Genomic DNA, 19,824 nt, shown 5'->3' with positions numbered 1-19,824 from the left:
GGGAGAATTGGGTAGGGTTTTTAATTATTTTTTTTAATTTTTAATTTAATATGTTTAATTTTTTTAAATAATGTAAAAAGGAAATTTTTTATTAATTTTTGATCCACGTGGAAGTCACGTCATCAAAAAAGGGTTTCATTTTTGACACGTTAGATTTAACTGATTTCCGACTGACTCGCTAACTGAGTGGCAATTTGTAAGTTTTGCGACGTTGTGTATGTACTCCATAAATGTCCTCAAAATCGGGTATGAACTCATAAATGACCATATAGATTGAGAGATTTACTGTAGTTTACCATTTTATTTAATAATAATTTTAAAATTGAAGAAAGGGTCAAATGCTTAAGTTGCTAGTAACAATTGTCATAAACTTACAGGAAGGAAAATTAATGAGTTGGGTGTATAATTAGGTGAGAATTAACTCAACAAAATTGATAATACAAATGTTTGGTGGAAGAAGAAAACAATAACTTAAGTAAAGGCCACCTCACTCTGCTGCTCATCCTACTCAACACTGAACGAGACTCTTAAATGTCCAACACTCAAAACGTACGTTCACACAACAAAATAAGATCATTAGGGTTTCCGAAATTTAGGCCATGACATGATGCATGGGAGCATGTGATGTGCTGTTTTTGACGTGTCAAAGACCGACTTTCTATGTGTCAACTGCTTTGCTGCTGCATGTGATGTGCTCTCTAATTGCCGCCACACAACTCACAAAATCACTCCCTCCCTTTGAGACCAAGTGATTATAAAATACTACGTATAATATATTTTGTACATATATTATATATTATAATATAAGAAGAGGAAAAATAAACTGTCATTCATCTATTTATAGTATAACACATATAAAATATATCACATAACTATGTGTAGTATTCTATAATTTCTTTAACACCCTTCACTTGTAATCTTATACTAGCAATCTTTTCATCTTTCCTTTTTGGACTCAGAAACGCACTCACAATTTTTATTTATTTTTCTTTTTTACTTTCCATTTCCACTTCACCCCACATGTTTATTGTTTGCTCAACAGTAAAAGTAACCAAAGGTTTTGTTTTGTATTTTCCTTGTATTTTTATAATTAAGCAAAGTAGTTGGTCTAGTCGGATTAAGGACCCTTTTGCTAGGTTTCAAAAGTGTATAAAAGACATCAACGAAGTCTAGTCTAAAGGAAAAATACATTGATTTGCAAATTAAATGTCTCAAGTTCGAATCATCGATTCACCACAGAATCATAGTTGTGTGTGAAAAATTTTCCTCCTCTGTAGTTTAAATTATCACTTATACTAAAAATAAAGTATGTAAAAGATTTGGCTCGCTACGGCTTAATTAATTTGGTGAAAACTTGACAAGCCATGTTCATCTTAGAAGAGAAAAATTATACTGTCTGATTTGAGAAGATATTCTGTTTGACAGAATAGAATTCAAAACCAATAATACATATTAACATATAAAAAATTATGTTAATTAATATATTGAGGGTTGGACCAGGCCCAGAACACAACCAATCTAATTTGATGTAATGTAACTCCATCACTCCTCTTATTCACTGGGATTTCAATTTGGATATGAACAATTAACAACAGCAGCAAAATAATAACATGTAAGTTGACAGAGATCTCATTAATCCAATAATAATCTTGCTCATTCTGAGGTGTGGGAAACTAATAAAACAGAAGAAATAATTAAAATGGCTTGCAAGCAAAGCCAAATTCTGCCCCTTAAAATAACTGCTGGCAAAAATGGGGTGGGCTGGACACCCTCCAGGTATAGCCTGTAATGGTAACTGAAATTCAATAATCTTCCCACATTTTGCTCTCCTCAGTTTTAAAAGGCCGGACACCTTACGAAGTATCCACTCACATCTCCACCTTTTTCTGCGAGAAGTCTAAGGAAAAGTCTCTCATTTTTCTAACACCCCAAAACATGGCAACCCCCAATGCCTAGCATTCTCTAGTTGTTCTTTTTTTTTGCCCCCCATTCCAAACAGCAATTACCTGCCCTCTCCCCACCTGCGGGGTCCTCCTCTTTCAATATTCTTGGAGGACCCTGATCCCCTCTCCTCCTCTTCCTCCTCCTCCTCCTCCTCCCTTGTCCTCCTCTTTTGCATTTCTTGTCAAACTTCTTCTTTTTTCTTTCCTTTTTCATATTTTCATTTTGCATTGTAATATTAACTTCATTTCGAGTTAGCAAGCATTCATTCATTTGCCAAGAGTTAAGAAGACATGAGCTGCTTCCCGTGTTTTGGCTCACAGAGAAGTAAGAGATCAAATAGCAAGAGATTAGAGAATGCCTCTCCACCTATCGGACAAGGTAAGCTAATTGTGATTTCAGAAACCTTGGTTTTAATTAATAATCAAATTTAGACAAGACAAGGCAAGGCAAGGCTTGGTTGTACTTCTAGTGCAATGTCCTGACTGCATTAATTATAATGTAGCAACATATATTTGTTAATCAGAGTTGCACTTAGCTCATAAATTTTTATATATATAGAAGCTATAGGAAGAAAACCATAAAGCATGCTAGGGCATACATATACATATAAATACAAATACGCATGATTGTAATTTAGGCTAAACAATGCTATATAGCTAAGGCATGTGGGCTAACACCTCTTATCGTTACTTCAGCAGAATTGAAAAAACAAAAACCTGCAGAGGGAGTTAACCCAGCAGATATTAATGCAAAGACTTTCACTTTCCGTGAGCTAGCCACAGCAACAAAGAATTTCCGTCAGGAATGTCTTTTGGGAGAAGGTGGTTTTGGAAGAGTCTATAAGGGGACTTTTCAGTCCAGCGGGCAGGTAATAACTAAGAACGTTTGCTTGATCTTTTAGATGTATGACTGTATGAAGAGTCTATTTATACTCTAACTTTGCATTTGCTTTTTGGTTTTTAATGAAGATTTTTCAATGAGTGAGTTAGTGAGTTTTCCCATCTTGTTTATAGGTGGTGGCAGTGAAGCAACTGGACAGAAATGGAATGCAAGGAAACAAGGAGTTCCTTGGGGACGTTTTGACGCTAAGCCTCCTACACCATCCAAATCTGGTTAATCTAATTGGATATTGTGCTGATGGAGATCAAAGACTTTTGGTGTATGAATACATATCGGGCAGTTCTCTAGATGATCGTGTTCTTGGTAATTACCCTCTTTTTTCCTCTACTGTTTTCTTGATCTAGGACCACATTATTAGCTCTATAAGTGTTCTTGGTACTTAATCCCATACTGTACATTGCAAATTCAATTTAATTAGTAATTTACCCTGATCAATATACTTATCTGCTGCAGTTGATGGATCAGGTCATAAGCCATTAGATTGGTATGCCCGAGTTAAAATAGCTTATGGTGCTGCTCTGGGACTGGAGTACTTGCATGAAAAGGCCAATCCCCCGGTTATATATCGTGATTTAAAATCTTCAAATATCTTGTTAGATGAAGAATTCAATCCAAAGCTCTCAGATGTTGGACTTGCCAAGCTTGGCCCTGATGGAGATAAGATGCATGGACCATCAAGGCTGATGGGTACGTATGGTTTCTGTGCTCCTGAGTATTCAAAATCAGGTGAAGTCACAATGAAGTCAGATGTGTACAGTTTTGGAGTTGTTCTACTGGAGCTCATTACTGGAAGAAGAGCTATTGACACTACAAGACCAAATGATGAGCAAAATCTAGTATCTTGGGTAAATACCTTATCATTCCCACCTATCTAATACACACACACACACACACTCTCTCTCTCTCTCTCTCTCTCTCTCTCTCTCTCTCTACTTCTAGAAGAAGATTATGCCTAACCAGTCTTTTAATTCACTCTTAATGTAATATCATGTGTAACTTTGTTCTATTTTGGATGTGTGAGCAGGCACAACCCTTATTCAGGGACCCGAAAAAGTTTCCTGATTTGGCAGATCCTCTTCTTAACAGGGAATTCCCAGAAAAAGATCTAAATCAAGCTGTTGCAATTGCAGCCATGTGCCTGCAAGAGGAGGCAGGAGTCCGTCCCTTCATGAGTGACGTTGTGACAACTCTAAGTTTTCTTTCTACAACCCCTCCTCCTCCTGAGGCTATCCCTGCTCCTCTTCCAGCTGATCCAAAACCAACCGAAAATCATGATGAGAACCTTGATGGTTCAGAATGCGCTTCTGAATGTTCAGAAGTTGAAGATGGGGAGGTTTCTGATCAGGAGGAGGGTAACAGAATTTCAAGTAATAACCTCCGTCGCACTGACATTTCAGATGGTGACGGTAGTGAAGATGAACCCCAAGAAACTGGTACAGAATCAAAAGAATGGCATTCATTTTCAAGCCCCAAAGGCAGCATGAGATTTCAGGACGAAAGTGTTTATTCAAGTCAAAGAGGTAGCAAAGAATCAAGTGTGTCAAGCCAGAAGAGCAACAAAGGTGATCATAATCTGGATGGCAATTCAAGCCAAGTGAGCAGTAATCAATCTAAATATGCAAGTGTTTTTTCTAGAAGCAGCAGCAGAGGATCAACAGAAGAAAGTGTTTCTAATAGCCAAAAGAACAGCAGTAGAAAATCAGAAAAAGAGAGTGCTACTGTTACATTGGGCGGCATTAGCAGTGCTGGGGAACATTCAAACGAAGGTGGAAGTGTTTGCACCGATGATCAGCAAAACGGAAGCAGGGGACCAGATTATCAGCACAACATAAGCAGCAGACCAGATGAGCAGCAAAACAGAAACAGGGCACCATTACCGGTACTAAAGGATGGAAATGTTCATTTTGACCCGAACCACGCCAGGATGGAATCACGGGAGGCTCTAACACCAACAAAATGCCAGTCCAGTCACTACTAGAATGTCTGTATCTTGCACATAAACTTCAACATGGGATTTTTTTCTTTTTGCATGGAGGAGCCATGCAAGGCTTTTGTCCTTCAGAGATAGCAAACAAGAAGCACCGGTACTGAGGAACCCAATCGAGCTGCATAAGTAGTACTTTGGCGGAGGGAGAAAACTGCACTGGGCCAAGAATTTAATGATGAGGTTCTCTCTTTTTTTTTATTTTTTTATTTTAAGATTTCAATTATAATTCAATTTCGGGACTTCTGGTATCGTCTTTCTTCAACAACAAATCCTTAAAACTTAAAGAAACAAACAAAAAAAAGAAGTTTTATTGAATTATGGGTGGCTTCAGATAATAACTTAATGTATTTTTCCCTTGGTACTGAGCCAAACTATTAAGAGAAGGCAATGGGATCAATGGTAAATTGCACAGGGTGCTGACGTTAAAAGGGAGTGTACTTATTGTTATAATTTACCTCAGCAGTCTTACATTCAAGAGTTTTATGTATAAAGTTGTCAAGTTGAATATAGGAATCAACATAGTCATTCAATTGTTGGAATCACATCGGCTAAAGCAAATTGTGGATTCAGATTCCCTAGTTTTGTTTTTTTCTTGTAAATTTGCTTTTGAGAAATAGAACACTGTATTAACCCTTTTCACTGCCAACCAATGAAATCATTGAAAGCAAGCATTCTGAAAGAGAAGTAATAAATAAATAACGATATGGTATAACTATAAACAAGAAGACATACCCTTTCATAGTACTCAACTATCTTAGCTTCCTCAGTGGAAGTGTTTGTCCAAAAAGCTTTTCTACTTCAGCTGCTTCCATTTTTAGCTCGCTCAATATGTCCATCTCTTCTTTGCTAAGACCTCTCAAGAAATTCTCCTCATCTTGTTTAAGCTCGTTAAACCCTTCAGCTAACTTTTGCAACAATGTCAACTCAGTCTGTTCAACCTTCTCAACTTCCCCTTCTATCTGTTTAACTTCCTCTATAATGTTCTTTTCCCCTTCTTCAAGTGTCTTCTCCAACCTCTCTACAAGAGGAGGCTCAGGGCCACAAGTATTATCTGTTCTGATAAACTTGCTAAAGTCCCTTCCCACACTTGCAGCTGCTTTTTCAAGGTCAGGAACAATGCTTGCTGGCAAAACTGAACTCCTTGTGTATATCACAGCACCGCCGTAGCCATCCCATGCATCATTCCTTCCACGGTAGTACACAAATATGTAGTCATCAGGTTTATTCTCCGTCTTGGACGATAGAATATACCTGCATACGTCATGTATGACTTCTGGTAAGGTTTACAGTTCACAGAAAAGCCAAAATAAGGACAAAATGGTGGAAACCACCACATAAATGGAAGGAAGCATGCATAATCAAACATCAAGAGGAACAAGATAAGGAGGTATTCATGTGACATGAATTACCAGTCATCTTGATAGTGAAGATAGTCATTGTCATGATTGTAAAGTATTCCAGGCTGATTTGGGTCTTGCACGAATTTCTGCACAGCTGATCTAGTGAAAAAGCCACCATCCGGGGTTCGTATTCTCCAAGACAAATTCCCCACAAGTTTGCTGGATTCTGTATGGAATTCATGCAACTGGCAATCAAATACATCAAAGGTAGGATTCAAGCCACTTGTAATGAACCACTTTCCATTAAATTTTTCAATATCAAAGCTTTTAACAAGAACAGCCGGATCTGGGATGGGAAATTCTCCCACATCAGATTTCTTAGACACACACTTCTTACGCGACACTGCGCATTCATTAAATTCATCTACGACACTGTTTTCAAACAGGTCCCCACATTTAATCTGCAAAAAGGAATAAGACAAACGCATAAATGACACCAGAATTCCCCCCTGTATAAACTTTAGAACTGGTGAATGTGATCGAGATAGAGAGAGAACTAGCCTGGCATTCAGTCTCATCAGGTCGATTATTGCAAGTTTGCAGACAAGCAATATTGGCAGCACATGATGGGTTTCCAATACACTTTGCAAGTTCTACCCTGACATGAATAGGTACTCCAGTAATCAAATTAAAGACCAAGACTAAGTTTTAGAGTGGTGCATATAGTTAGAAAAGAAAAAAAAAACTCCAATAAAATGTGATGTAGTTAAAGAGCAAAACTATTACACATATATAGTGACCAACACTTCGTCTGGATCCTGTATGGAATTCGAGTAAAATCACTTATAGACTAAGATAACCATTCCCTTACCCTATTATAAGCCAAAACCTAAACCAACATTTTTAACAAACCAAAAATTCTTACTATAAAGAATTAAAAAAAATGTATGTGGTAATGAGTTCTCTCACAAACTAAATAACTGGATTGGTGTTTCTGCGTGAAGTACTTAAATTCAGAAAATTGGGACATATTAAGGAAAACAAAAAGCGCAGATACTCTACCCAAAAAAAAAGGCAGATAGAAAGCAGTATAGTTCTATTAGCAATCATGTTAAAGATACCAACTATAAGTATCAGACTCGTTTTAATGAATTACCTGCATTCCTTAAGTAAGCAGGCACAAGTTTTGAGAGCATCGGTGGCATTGGCTGATGGCATGATCATGAAAGTGCATGCCAGCAAACCAGCTACTTTCATGAAATGTAACTGGCTCCACTCTTTAATGCAACTTGATGCTTCTTCAAGCAGAAAACTGATTACTCGTTTCATCTGCAAAAGCAAATTAGAGAGAGATAAAGGTCAATCATCACCTTACTCTATCAAGAAACCAAGTGCAGATACTTCTTGCAAGCTACCTCTGGTTCACTAGTTCTCGTGCTACATTTTGAGAAAGCCTCCTCTGTCTTGCTAGAGAGCAGTGAAGAGCATTTTGACCCCAAAACACAGAAGTTTCTTTTAGACCTAATGAATTGGGAGTATCTTGATTTTCTTCTATTGGAGGGAAATTTCACAACCACACGAAAACCAACCATCCTTCTCTTCTGAAACCTTTCGTCACTTGTAAGTCCCAACCTGATACATTTATTGCCAATACTATCATTATGGGACAGGAAAATTGAACGTCCAGCCAGTGCCATACTTCCAGCGTTTTCACCTCAAATTCTGACCTGAATACAGTTCATTGTATCAGTGGTATTCATTTTTTTTTTAATTTTCTATAAACCTGGTAGGAATGAAAAAGATTGATTACATTGATTCTGTTTCCCCGGAATGTACATCATGAGAAATTCATTCCCTTCAAAATGTTCTGAGAGCCTTGACTTTGCTTTTCTTGACAGAAGTTTTATTGCCTTCTTCTTTTTTAGGTCGGCCTAACTGTTTTTACTTTTTTATAAATGATTCAACCTCTGACTAAAAACAAAAAGAAAGATTCACCACGGTAGTATTTGCTCTCTTAATAAATAAATAAAATACTAATGAACCCAATGACCCAAATGTTCCAATTTTGAATACAAAGAGTTATAAATACCCTGTTTCTCTAACAACTTATGAAGACCAGAAAGTATATAAAAACCTAATAAATCTTGATATGGGAGTAGAATCAAAGTCAAATAAGAAAACTTTGCTTATTTTTGTCAAGACTCTAAATACAGTTTCAAATATCGTTAACATTTCCCCTTATACTATAAAAGATTGCAATCAAAATAAGAACTTGGAGTAACCAGCAAAAACAAAAGCAAGAAAGATAAGAACTTGGCTGCCCAGTGGGTGCCATTGAAACTACATGAAGACTGCAGAGATACCCAATAGCTGAAATTTTCACTACCCAAAGGAAAAATCTTAGAAACAAAAAGTTGGGTAGAACTAGAACTTAGCAAGTGTTATGGGCACGCGCAATGTGCAATGACTGATTAACATTACTGAATTAAACTTGGAAAAAATTAATACATAGAGAGAGAGAGAGAGAGAGAGAGGAGTACCTTGGGGTTTATTGCAGGAGGAGATGATGGGCATGGCAACAGCTAGCCTAGGTAGCTAGCTTATCTAGTTTGCTAGTAAATGAAGGAAGAACAGACGGTAGACAAGTAGACAACATGACGCAAAAGAGCAAAAGATGAGAGCATAGTTATGAGAGACGAGAAGAGGGCGCCAAATTTCAGTTAGTTGGCCGGATAAGAGCGGTCATCCATCGTGTGGAAACCAGGCCTGGAACGTATTCCAATTGTTTTTAGCATTTTATTTATTTTTATTTATCTTTATACAATGAGACTATTTAGCGCATGTTCACATTCATAACTTGGAATTTAGGTATTAAAATCCTCCATTAAAATAGCAGATATTTTTTTTATAAAAAATCAAAAATCAAAAGAAAACAAAAAAGAAAAAAAGAAATTATCTTAATGCAATTTGCAATGGCATGGACAAGCCTTATGGACTTTGGAGCCTTTGATTGGATGACCTTGAGTCCATGGACCATGAGAATGCTAAGGCCCACGGTTGTCATAGCTTGAGGGTGAGGCTTTCGTCTACTTTAATTAGGTTTTTAATTGAAAATGAGTTGGCGATCAAGGAAGAAGCGGATTATATATGGAGAGAAAAGTACAGAAGCTTGAGGAACATCTTTTAGGGTACTTAATAATTTTTTTTTCAACGATCCAAATAATCTATTTTTCACATCTTCATTCATAGATCATCCTCGCAAAAATTCAAGCGAATTGAAAATCATTAAGGCATCTAATTGCAAGTAACAAAATAGACAAACACGGTACTTACTAAAATATTAATCATCTAATTGAGTAGTTAAATCATTTCGGATTCAAGTGATTTTTTGCAAAGATGATCATTGAAGGAATATCTAAAGATTATACTATTCAGATCATTGAAAAATAATATGTGGTGGGTCCTATAAGAGCGTCCCTCAAATATTATTTGAGAGATCCCTCAATTGAAGCTCATTATATATATATATATAGTGCTACTAAACGAACCTTAAAATTAACTGAGTACACCCTACTACCAAACTATTTATTGAATTACTAATTTACCCTAATATAAAATGACCAAAAAAGATATATTGAATTGCGAAACAGATAAAATTTTAATAAGTACACCTTATTCACTATATTTAACCCTTATCAAACATAGAAAAGTCTTCGTATTGCTTGGTGCTCACGAATAAAGCAGCGAATACTAGTTTAGGATTAGTATTATGAAATTAAAGATTCTGATGAAACACAAAATCTGAAGAAAGGGCATAGATTCATGTAAAAAGAGAAACCTGGTTTAGGATTGGTATTAGAGTGTTGTACTGGGGCTATTTTGGTAGTTAAATAAGGTGTACTTAGTTAATTTTACATTTTGATTAAAATATTAGGGTTAACTTAGATTATAGGATGTACGCAGTTAATTTTAAGGTTCGTTTAGCAGCACTCTATATATATCCCTTTTCATAAATTGTTGTTATAACTTAAGAAACTGGATTATGAAGAGAGAAAAGTAGATAATTAAGTTAAAGGGCAGAAGAATTAAGGCATGTCATTGTAGGGGCTTTACAAGGCATAAAAAGACAAAAGGCCAAAATAAACAGATAAGATATGGTTGTTGTTGTAGTTTTATACAGGTATGCGGCGATGTGTTTGAAGATTAGCATGATTGGCTCAACCATTAAGATAAGCAAATGCTTTTGGAGCTATTTCCCAAGTGGCTGTTTTTTTAATGACCACTCAATTATCAAAGGCCATATTGCATCTCCCATTGATCAAATAGAACCCGCCGGGCATTTCTAGGCTGTCATCAGAACCAATTTAGCAGAAACAAAGAATATGTCTCTTCTTTTTCCGATGTTTGCAATGATTCTAAGATTTTATAAGTATTCAGCTCCACTATTGCCTTCGAAAACTTTCGCTTGCATTATTTTTCTCACTCACAAATTCACAATTCACACAAGAGCTTTGCTTTGCTTCAATTTTTTTCCCATGTGACTGATATAGCAGCTACATATATTATAGCTAGTAGCTTACAAATGCCTCAGGGGGATATGACAGAAAGAAACTTTTCTTATTCTTCCAAGCTTACCATCTTATTCATTGCCACTTTTTTTATCCGAACTTTTTCCCAGACTCGACCACCTTCACCTGATGGTATATCAGGTCTATTTATATCTTTTATTTTTTTGGTGATTAAAGTTTAGTTTGTTTTATCTGTTTTATATATATATATAAATATATATATATATGTATATATGCTTATAACGTTCCATATATGCATGACTTGCTGCAGGAAGCTGTGTGTTAAATTTCACATCCTACCCGTTCCAACCGACTGGGGAGTGCATCAGTCATGTGGGACAGAGAATCAACATGTGGGGCAGCTACCCTACAAACCTGTGCTGTCGAAATGTCCTCCCCGTCATGTCCCAAGCCTTAGCCATTCATGCAATTAAGACACAGGGGCAGGGCAGTGTCTTTCTTGCACAAGAGGAATGGCAGAACTGCAACGGCCCTTTACAAATGCGGCAGAATTTGTCTGCGCAACAGTGTGGCTTTGATGACCTTAACAGTGGAAGTAGCCACTGCTCCGGCACAACTCTTTCAGGCCTTAGGCAAGACCAGCCCTTCCTAGACGCACTAAGCAATTGCTCTCAATTTGGCAATGCATTTGATAATGTTTGCAGAAAATGCACCGGGGCATTCTCAGCTCTGAGGGAGTATTTATTGAAAAAGTATAACGTGAAGGACGAGAACAAAACTGAAACAGCCATATGTGGTGTAGCAGCTATGATTTCTATTGCAGCAGCAAATATGAATGGTTCCTTTTCGGTCGATATTGACTACATTCGGTGTTTGTCTATGTTAGACACGTTTGGTATGAAACTACTTCATGCTGCTCAATCAAAATTTTCAACTTCTAATTGACTTGATCTTTATTTCTATTCTATGAGCTTGAATTTATCTGTTCAATTTGTGTTTTTGTTTTTGTTCCACATGCAGAACCAGGTTACATCAAACTCAAGTGTAAGTAAAACTAGTACTATTTCAATCTACTTTATTTCTTGCAAATTCACTTACAAACTTCATGTATACTCATAGAAGTTAATCATTTAACCTATCAGATTCTTTGGTAGAAGCGATATTTTCAATCTTAATAGCCATCACTGCAGTGATGCTGATCATCCTGCTGATTAAATATGTGAGCAAGAAGAAGCCTAAAAAACCGGTTCAATCAGGACCAATTACTACATGGTCTGGCCTGTATAGATTCTCCAAGGCTGAGATTGAGAATGCCATAAATTTTGAGAGAAAGGACCTCGGAAGAGGAAGTGCTGGTCAGGTTTATAAAGGTGTTCTTCCTAGTGGACAAGTCGTGGCCATTAAGCACATAAACAAGAGCAGTACTTCTGATTCTTTTACACGAGAAGTCGAAGGTCTTTCAAGGATTCGACATCCAAATTTGGTTTGCCTCTTTGGTTGCTGCGTTGAAGATGGCGAGCAATTTCTCGTGTACGAGTATTGCGCAGCAGGGAATCTAGCTCAACACCTCCTAAGTAATTCCTTTGATCTTTATGAATTGCTAGATAAAACACATTTAATTCGTTAGCATGTTTGAAATTAATTTTCTTTAAGGAGCATGACTAGGTGAGAATAATCATATGTGTGTGTGTGTCTCTCTCTCTCTCTCTCCTCTCTCTACATTGATCAGGAAATGATCCTGTCTTAACATGGGAAAGAAGAGTTAAGATTCTAAGAGATTGTGCGCTTGCTTTGAGGTATCTCCACCACTATATAGATGGATGCATTGTTCACAGAGATATTAAGGTAATAATTGATTATGATATGCTTCTTTGTCTACACTACAGTTAATTCCTCTTGATCCATATTATATTGATGTTGTTGATGCATTTCTTTTTTTTCTTTATAGCTTACCAACATCCTTTTGACTGAGAACTTGGATCCCAAGCTTTCTGATTTTGGGTTGGCAAAGATGTTGGGGATGGAGGAGAGCAAAGTATTTACAGATGTCAGAGGAACCATAGGCTATATGGATCCAGAATATATGACCAATGCCAAGTTAACCTGCGCCAGTGATGTCTATAGTTTTGGTATTGTTTCTCTGCAACTGCTATCAGGGCAAAAAGTATTTGAGCTGGATCTTGATGCTAGAGACCAACTGACAAGAAAGGTACACCCAACTTCATTTGTGCCTAGAGCTAGAGAGAAAGAAAGAGAGAGATTAATGAATTCTGTTTTTTTTTTTCGGTTCTTTGCAGGCAAAGGATATAAGTATGAACAAGCGCCCACCTGAGGATCTTGAGGACCCAAGACTAAATGGAAATGTCAACAAGGTGGACTTTGAATCAATCCTACAAGTTGCAGTACTTTGTGTTGCCAAATCAAGCAAAGGTCGCCCAACAATCGATCTCGTGTACGAAGAGATGGACAAGGCTTGGAAGAACACTCTTGCTGACATGGTTAGGCACCAGCCACTCAAAACTTGCAGCCATTGATGCTATAGGTTATTGTTGTACTAACCATGCTGATAAGTATTTTCTACTTTTGTTTGAGTGCAGAAGAAGGCAAAGAAAGGGATGAGTTCCTCAGCAACACCACTGTCTATATCTTCGGATGTGTTTTCAGTTTGACGTGCAAAGGTTCATGATCAACAAGGTTTTGGGTTGTTGGCTGGCGCTGTTTTAGATATTTATTGTTCAAGAGTAAGATTGGTGTTTAATTATTAGGAAATAACGATGTAATCAAGGTTGATACTGCATAGTAGTTGTCGCATTAATCCTAGAAATCCTTGTCATGTACATATAATGTACATTTTCCTTGTTATAAACAAGAAAATATATAGAATGCCTTTTCCATTGGCATGAGAAAAAGTGAAGCTCCCAAATCACAAACAGATAAAGAAGAAAGATTCCAAGCTGATTAAAGAAAATTGCTTAAACTTGACAACTTATGAGAGTAATTAGGCTAACTTTTCTTTAATCATGCAGCCAAACAGAAACCAACCTAGAGAATAAAATCTAATTGGATCCACAGGGGCCTCGTAGCCAGTCACACTCAAAAAACAAAGCAAAGCAGCATCACCGGCTAGCCACTATTATGTTACTCTAAACTTTTAGCACGACTATTATTTTTGTTTGAATGTGTGGTCGAGATTGAAAATCTAACGACATTGAACTTTAGATATCTTGCAAAGTTTTCCCCGATCGGGTCGATCTGCTAGCATATATGGCAGCAAAAAATAATCGTCATTGAGGTGAAAGTAAGTTAATTAGTAGATGAGATCCATGCATGTGTGGTGCTTAAAATCCCACGCTAAAATGTTAGCAAAATTATACAAAGATTAAGGGCAAACAGGCCACTTATAGAAACAGTGTTGTAAAAGCCGTCTCAGTCTTCAAATGGAAAATGGATTCAAAAGTGTATTTGATGTTGCTTCTGTGAAAGAGCATCAAGGCATTAATTTGAGGTGTTATTTGACGGCAATAATTTCTCTTGGCAGGTGGACACGATGTAACATGACGATATATATCTGATAAGTTAGTCGTTGCATTAATCTACGTAGCATAATAATATATGGGCAAGCCATGATGCTTGCAAAATAACCAAGCCACCTCTTGCATGGTTTAGGTTAGGACTTTAGGTATTTCTTCAGTCACATATAATTAATAAAATCAGGTTTAATTTGTCACACGTATTTCGTAATCAGTTGGCCTAACCTAATTCTTATCTATCTGGCTTATAAAATGAAGTTATCTGAAAGATGAAATGTGCTTAAGCTTTTTTTCAGTTTCTAAATTACTACATATGCACTGAAAAGAGCTTCACCAAAAGAGAAAAATAAAAAAATAGAAGAAACTATACAAAAACATCTTCACTAGTCATCATCACCAGCAGAAAGAATGAAGTTCTTGAGTAATGAACAACTGGCTTTCGTATTCGGTCTCTTAGGTATATATATATCTCAATTTTCTCTAAACCGTTCTGTGTTTTTGGTTTTTTTTTTTCAGTAATTGAAAGTATAAAGAATGCTTTTGCTTTATTAAAAAGCAAAAACACCACTGAAAACATCATCAAAATGTTGCGAAAATATTTATATGGAACATCTTTAATTTTTCTTAATAGTCCTAAATTTATATTTCATACTTATAAGTTGGTTTACTTTAGATTCCTGTTATCTGATTCTGACACAACCTGAGTATTCATAGGTAACATTGTGTCATTCATGGTATTCTTGGCGCCAATGTAAGACCCTTCTGCTTTTGAAAATGTTTGCCCGTCACATCTCTATGAATAAATTGCATTAGGCTAACTGTTTCCTCCATTTCTCTATCTCTATCTTTCTCTCAGACCAACGTTTTACACAATATACAAGAAGAAATCATCCAAAGGCTTCCAATCCATGCCTTATGTGGTTGCCCTTCTTAGTGCAATGCTGCTATTGTATTATGGTGTCCTCAAGACCAATGCCTTTTTGATCATCAGCATCAATGGCGTCGGATGCGTTATAGAAATTATTTACCTCATATTCTACATTGTATATGCATCCAAGAAGGACAAGGTCACTGCCTTTAAATGACGATTTTCCGTCTATACATTTTGTTACTGACATGTTATCGATAATAATATGTTTTTTAGAAAGACAAATAAATAAATAAATAAATTTGAGGGCTATTTTTGATGGAGATGTCCTGCTTCTACACCTTGTAGATTACTACAATGAGTTTGATACTGCTGGTGAACGTAGTTGCCTTTGGGTTGGTGACGGCGGTCACAGTCTTTCTTCTAGGAGAAGCCAAGCGTGTTAGCGCCGTTGGATGGATGTGTGCTGTGTTTAACATTGCTGTCTTTGCTGCTCCTTTAAGCATCATGGTAAGTTTTCTCTTAATTAGTTTCCACTTATTTCTTTAAACCTAGCATTATGGTAAATTAATCAGCTGACATGTATTTTACATTATTGCAGAGGCAAGTAATAAGAACCAGCAGTGTAGAATACATGCCATTTTCTTTGTCATTTTTCCTTACACTTTGTGCAACCATGTGGTTCTTCTACGGCCTCTTCACAAAGGATTATTACATTGCAGTAAGTAAACTAGTACCAATTTCTAATTTCATTTCTTGGGTTTGACTTGAGGCAAATTAATTCATTGCTATGCTATATTAATTTGACACGGTCATTGGATGGCCAGTTACCAAATGTGTTGGGATTCTTATTAGGCGTCGTTCAAATGATCCTATACCTCACATACAAGAATTCAGGGAAAAATGATGCAGAAAATAAAGGCAGTCAAAATATGAAGAAGTTCATGAGCCACAACCGCCCGAAGCTGATGCGCAGTGTTAGTGATTTTCCCAGAGCAGATAAATTGATGCAGACTACGTATGTCTTCAATCAGCAGCAGCAGCAGCAGGAATCAAACGACAACCAAATATAGTTCCTACTACATAAGCTCAATAAACATTGAAGATTGATCATAACCTATAATTCTAGCCATACGTAATTTGATATTTTCGTTGCATATATATATGAATATCTATAGTGTATAATACAAATATATAATTGTCTGTCACCATGGCAATAATTTGTCGAATAAAGCCTTCCAGCGAAGGTGATGCCATTAGTTTATGTGGAAAAGGGAAGACTTAGAATACAGTGATTCACAACATGCAATTTCATATTAGAAAATGTTCAGAGCACAAGAAGTTGTCCCATATCATCCTCATATTTTCCTCGAGAATTTCAGAAATCAAGCTGACTTCAACCTTCTCTTCCTGAAAATTGAAAGAAAAGGAGCCAAAGCTAAATCTTTGATGATTGTACGAATAATCAAGTTCAATGTCATTAAGGCAAAGCTAAATAAGCATCACCCTAGTAACTAAAGGGGGAAACTATCCAATTTTCAGAAGAGGTCTGAACTACAATTTTATTCAGTTGATGCTGAATGGATATTTGTTCCATGAGACATCATCCTTACGAATAGCACAGTACTAGCACTACATGTTATTTATTTAAAGAAGATGAGGAGGAAGAGGACAGTTTTGCAAGCATGATTTAAAATGCTGGTTGAGCTTTAAAATTCAGAACTATTGAATTCTAGTAGCACATTGAAGTCAGACAAAAATGAGGTCTCTCCAATGCCTAGACGAATTTAGTATATACAGTGGGAAGAGGAAAATATCCCAGAGAAAAGGCAGGCAATTACCTGTAACTTTGACAAGACCTTTTTCAACATCAGACTAACCTCCCAGGTAGCTTCCCCAGTTGAGGTCCTAAAATCAAATCGATCAGCATGTCTTACCTTCAGTCTTAATGATGGATTTGTATACATATTAGCTATTACGTGCCAAATCCCAACAACTTTGTATCTATCTCCAGAAGACTCCTTCCCCAGCGGCCATCTCAACCCACCCTTCACATCTGGATCTAGAACCGCAGAACTAATCAGATCCCTAATGCTTTGCATCTCATCATCCTGAAATAGAAATGGATTAATCTGATCACAGAACCTCAATCCAAGATGCAAGAGTTCATCAAGGGATCCAATGTGGTTAACCCTCATTGTCCCACCACATTATTAGCATTTCAACAATTTCTCTCATCTGTTTCAATTGTGGATCTATACTAAATAGATTATAATTAATTCCTTGAACTTCTTCCCCCAAAACAACAAAGAATAGAACTGAAAAGTTTAGAAGGTGTTCGGTTAAGAAACTTACACTCAGAGCTGTTACAGGTCTCTTCGTGCTTAGCATCACTCTCAGGTCCAGATTCTTATTAAGGCATGATATGTCTATGACCATGTCACGAAGTTGATTTAGTTCAATCTGTAAGAAAGCTGACATTTTGATGTAAGTCTCAATAAACAGACTCTACAAGAAGCAATAGGGAAAAACAAGGGAGGAGAGATTCAAGGGATTCGCAAAGCCCATCATACTTTATTCAAAAAACTGGAGAGTTTAATCACATTCACCTGATGACCATTTAATTTTCTTATACGACACTGGTATTTTGAAGTACAATAAACTATATTTAGTCAATAACTTGGCAACAAAATCATGATTTGTTTCATCCAATTTAGTTTACATGAATTAGAAAACTTACCTTGTAAAGTTGTAGCTTTCCATGTTCTTTCATTACACTACATTTGCAGGAGAGAATTGAATCTGGTCTTGTTGAATCAGATAACTAGACAAGAAGGAAATAAATGAGGGATTCAATAGAGAAAATCCGAAATATGGAAAGCATGAATTCAGTAAGTTGATGGGCATGCAAAAAGAAATACCTTTACTCGGTATACATCCTTCTCCTCTTCAAAATCAACTCCAATGTTTGGGACAACTTCCTTTAGAATGTTTTCCTTATATGAAACAGGAAGATTCGTGTAAAATGACCTCTTCCACTGTTTCAAGATTTCAGTATCCAAATTATTTCTGATAGATTCCATGTTAACTGAAGGGCTCCTGAAGTACAAAGATTCGAATAACATTTGGTTTAGATCTGGTCATGTACAACTAAGGAATATAACATGGTTTTCCATTGCTACAGAACTAGTACAAAATATGAGATGATTGACAGTAACCAAGAATCAAAATCAACAAATTATTGTATTAAGTAAGGCGTAAATTAATGTCGTAGTAAGTACGGTTTAGTATCTACACTACACAGAAAAACAAAGGCAGGGTTTCAGAATCCTGCTTCACTGTCCAACTTGGTATCCTATCTCCTAAGATAAAAACGCCAAAATCTAGCCAACCAATATTCTTAGGCTCAAAAGAAGGAAAAACGCATGAATCAAGTGAATGAATGGCACAATAGGCTGAATAGCAGCAAGTATATAAGAAGGAAATCTAACCTCTGAAAAAGTACTTTTCCCACTCTAGCAACCAACGATGGCTTTACTTGTTCAAGCTTTGGGCACTTCATATCATTCTTCACATTTTCAAAAGAAGAAAGTAGGTCTTCCAGCACATTTTCTGCTAACGATACCCAAGGGCTCTTTGGCAAGTACCATTTCACCTCACTACCTTCTACCAAGTATCAACAAAGAAAAACAAAAACAAACAGACCAAGTAAGCAAAAGAAAATTACAAGATAAATGCACTAAAAGAAATATTAGAGCACTAACCCTTATCTAGACTAGTATTGATTAAAGCTAGAGGCTTTTCTCCAGTTCTCCTCTCAGTGGTTTCCCAGGAAATCGGCTCAAGATTAACAGAGGATGGAAACTGGTTCTCATCATCCAAACCAATGATGCACCATCTCGATCTAGCATGGTTTGCATAAATTATCTTTCCATCCAAATCCGCATTAGATTTAGATGATCGCAAATTCAATTTTTTCTTGAATTGAGGAGCAAGTAGCTCCGGAGTTGGCAACGGCCTCTCCGTTTCCTTTGAATGCCGCTTGTGCGGTGGGATGTAAGCCATTATAAATCTAGCACTTAGGCCTGAAAGAAAAGATCAAAGTGAGGCCAAAAAAATAAGTTGATGAAAAAATTGCAATGGTTGCTCATGTTTATATTGGACAAGGTTAGAAGTTGGAAGAGAGTAGTTAAAGTTATAGAGCAAGAAGTATCCTTTCCCATGTTTTGTGAAGAAAATCACACTAATCTCAGTCCCTGATCCATTTTCTAGCTGAGAACAAGTGGGAAATTGAAGTAAATTGAAACCTTTTCTTCGTATAATCGTAAAGTGAGAGTCTGATTATACTCGGTTTCGTTCCTATGAAATTGATCATTCAGCAGCAACTATTACACCAGACTTTCACTGGGTTATCATTTTGATCGCGTTTTTGGAGCCAAATACAGAGTCGAATTCATATTCACACAAAACAGAGCAGATTATTGATTCATAGCAGATAGATGTGAAAAGTTGAAAGACAGACCAAACTTATACAAGCACGCCGGGAAATGATGAAGATGAAAACAGATGTGCTCAATCGCCACTTCTTCTTCTTTACCAACGGTTGACTCTTTGGTTTGCATTGCCTTTTAAGTTTCTCTATTAAAAAACAAAAAACAAAAAAAACTTTTCTTTACCTTGTTTTTTTCTAAATTTTCTCTGAGGTTTTTATAATGAGGAAATTTTT

General features: G+C 36.6%; 5 protein-coding genes across 13 annotated transcripts; 3 read left to right on the top strand and 2 right to left on the bottom strand.

Annotated features, from left to right (window-relative positions):
* Positions 1-1,632: 1,632 nt before the first annotated feature.
* On the bottom strand, positions 1,633-8,956 carry NPQ1 (non-photochemical quenching 1). Of its 6 annotated transcripts, XM_016796344.2 has the most exons (8): positions 8,712-8,946; positions 7,982-8,142; positions 7,587-7,898; positions 7,328-7,500; positions 6,733-6,829; positions 6,241-6,632; positions 5,564-6,082; positions 4,336-4,982 (listed from the first exon to the last, which is right to left on the bottom strand). In XM_016796344.2, exons 3-7 carry the CDS (start codon positions 7,866-7,868, stop codon positions 5,581-5,583), a joined length of 1,446 nt encoding a protein of 481 aa, XP_016651830.2. In that variant the 5' UTR covers positions 7,869-7,898; positions 7,982-8,142; positions 8,712-8,946; the 3' UTR covers positions 4,336-4,982; positions 5,564-5,580. The 6 variants fall into 6 exon arrangements, with proteins under 6 accessions (XP_088907570.1, XP_016651830.2, XP_088907569.1 ...); XM_089051444.1 differs by lacking the exons at positions 4,336-4,982; positions 7,982-8,142 and adding an exon at positions 1,633-3,552; XM_089051443.1 differs by lacking the exon at positions 7,982-8,142 and having other exon boundaries at positions 8,712-8,945.
* On the top strand, positions 2,185-4,822 carry LOC103318744 (putative serine/threonine-protein kinase PBL25). Of its 3 annotated transcripts, none has more exons than XM_008220168.3 (5): positions 2,185-2,322; positions 2,643-2,812; positions 2,958-3,147; positions 3,298-3,689; positions 3,869-4,822. In XM_008220168.3, exons 1-5 carry the CDS (start codon positions 2,235-2,237, stop codon positions 4,820-4,822), a joined length of 1,794 nt encoding a protein of 597 aa, XP_008218390.2. In that variant the 5' UTR covers positions 2,185-2,234. The 3 variants fall into 3 exon arrangements, with proteins under 3 accessions (XP_008218390.2, XP_016651821.2, XP_016651818.2); XM_016796335.2 differs by having other exon boundaries at positions 2,640-2,812; positions 3,310-3,689; XM_016796332.2 differs by having other exon boundaries at positions 2,640-2,812.
* A 1,500-nt stretch (positions 8,957-10,456) lies between the features above and the next one.
* On the top strand, positions 10,457-13,598 carry LOC103318869 (putative leucine-rich repeat receptor-like serine/threonine-protein kinase At2g19230). Its single transcript, XM_089055547.1, has 8 exons — positions 10,457-10,880; positions 11,011-11,595; positions 11,721-11,744; positions 11,843-12,274; positions 12,430-12,545; positions 12,649-12,909; positions 12,998-13,198; positions 13,298-13,598. The coding sequence occupies exons 1-8, from the start codon at positions 10,754-10,756 to the stop codon at positions 13,367-13,369; spliced, it is 1,818 nt and encodes a 605-aa protein (XP_088911673.1). The 5' UTR covers positions 10,457-10,753; the 3' UTR covers positions 13,370-13,598.
* Positions 13,599-14,501: 903 nt separating this feature from the next.
* LOC103318743 (bidirectional sugar transporter SWEET9-like) lies at positions 14,502-16,400 on the top strand. Its single transcript, XM_089050778.1, has 6 exons — positions 14,502-14,687; positions 14,945-14,981; positions 15,087-15,297; positions 15,447-15,608; positions 15,700-15,819; positions 15,926-16,400. Exons 1-6 carry the CDS (start codon positions 14,639-14,641, stop codon positions 16,169-16,171), a joined length of 825 nt encoding a protein of 274 aa, XP_088906904.1. The 5' UTR covers positions 14,502-14,638; the 3' UTR covers positions 16,172-16,400.
* On the bottom strand, positions 16,222-19,759 carry LOC103318741 (uncharacterized). 2 transcript variants are annotated; one of them, XM_008220165.3, is made up of 8 exons: positions 19,621-19,759; positions 18,863-19,183; positions 18,590-18,764; positions 18,020-18,197; positions 17,839-17,922; positions 17,454-17,561; positions 16,940-17,209; positions 16,222-16,508 (listed from the first exon to the last, which is right to left on the bottom strand). In XM_008220165.3, the coding sequence occupies exons 1-8, from the start codon at positions 19,718-19,720 to the stop codon at positions 16,410-16,412; spliced, it is 1,335 nt and encodes a 444-aa protein (XP_008218387.2). In that variant the 5' UTR covers positions 19,721-19,759; the 3' UTR covers positions 16,222-16,409. The 2 variants fall into 2 exon arrangements, with proteins under 2 accessions (XP_008218387.2, XP_088906899.1); XM_089050773.1 differs by having other exon boundaries at positions 18,590-18,761.
* Positions 19,760-19,824: the final 65 nt, after the last annotated feature.

This window comes from Prunus mume, linkage group LG1 (genome assembly GCF_029339155.1).
Source record: "Prunus mume cultivar Tortuosa linkage group LG1, ASM2933915v1, whole genome shotgun sequence".
NCBI classification, from domain to species: Eukaryota; Viridiplantae; Streptophyta; class Magnoliopsida; order Rosales; family Rosaceae; genus Prunus; species Prunus mume.
Note: the sequence above shows the minus strand (reverse complement) of the source record. Positions and strands in the feature narration are given on the sequence as shown.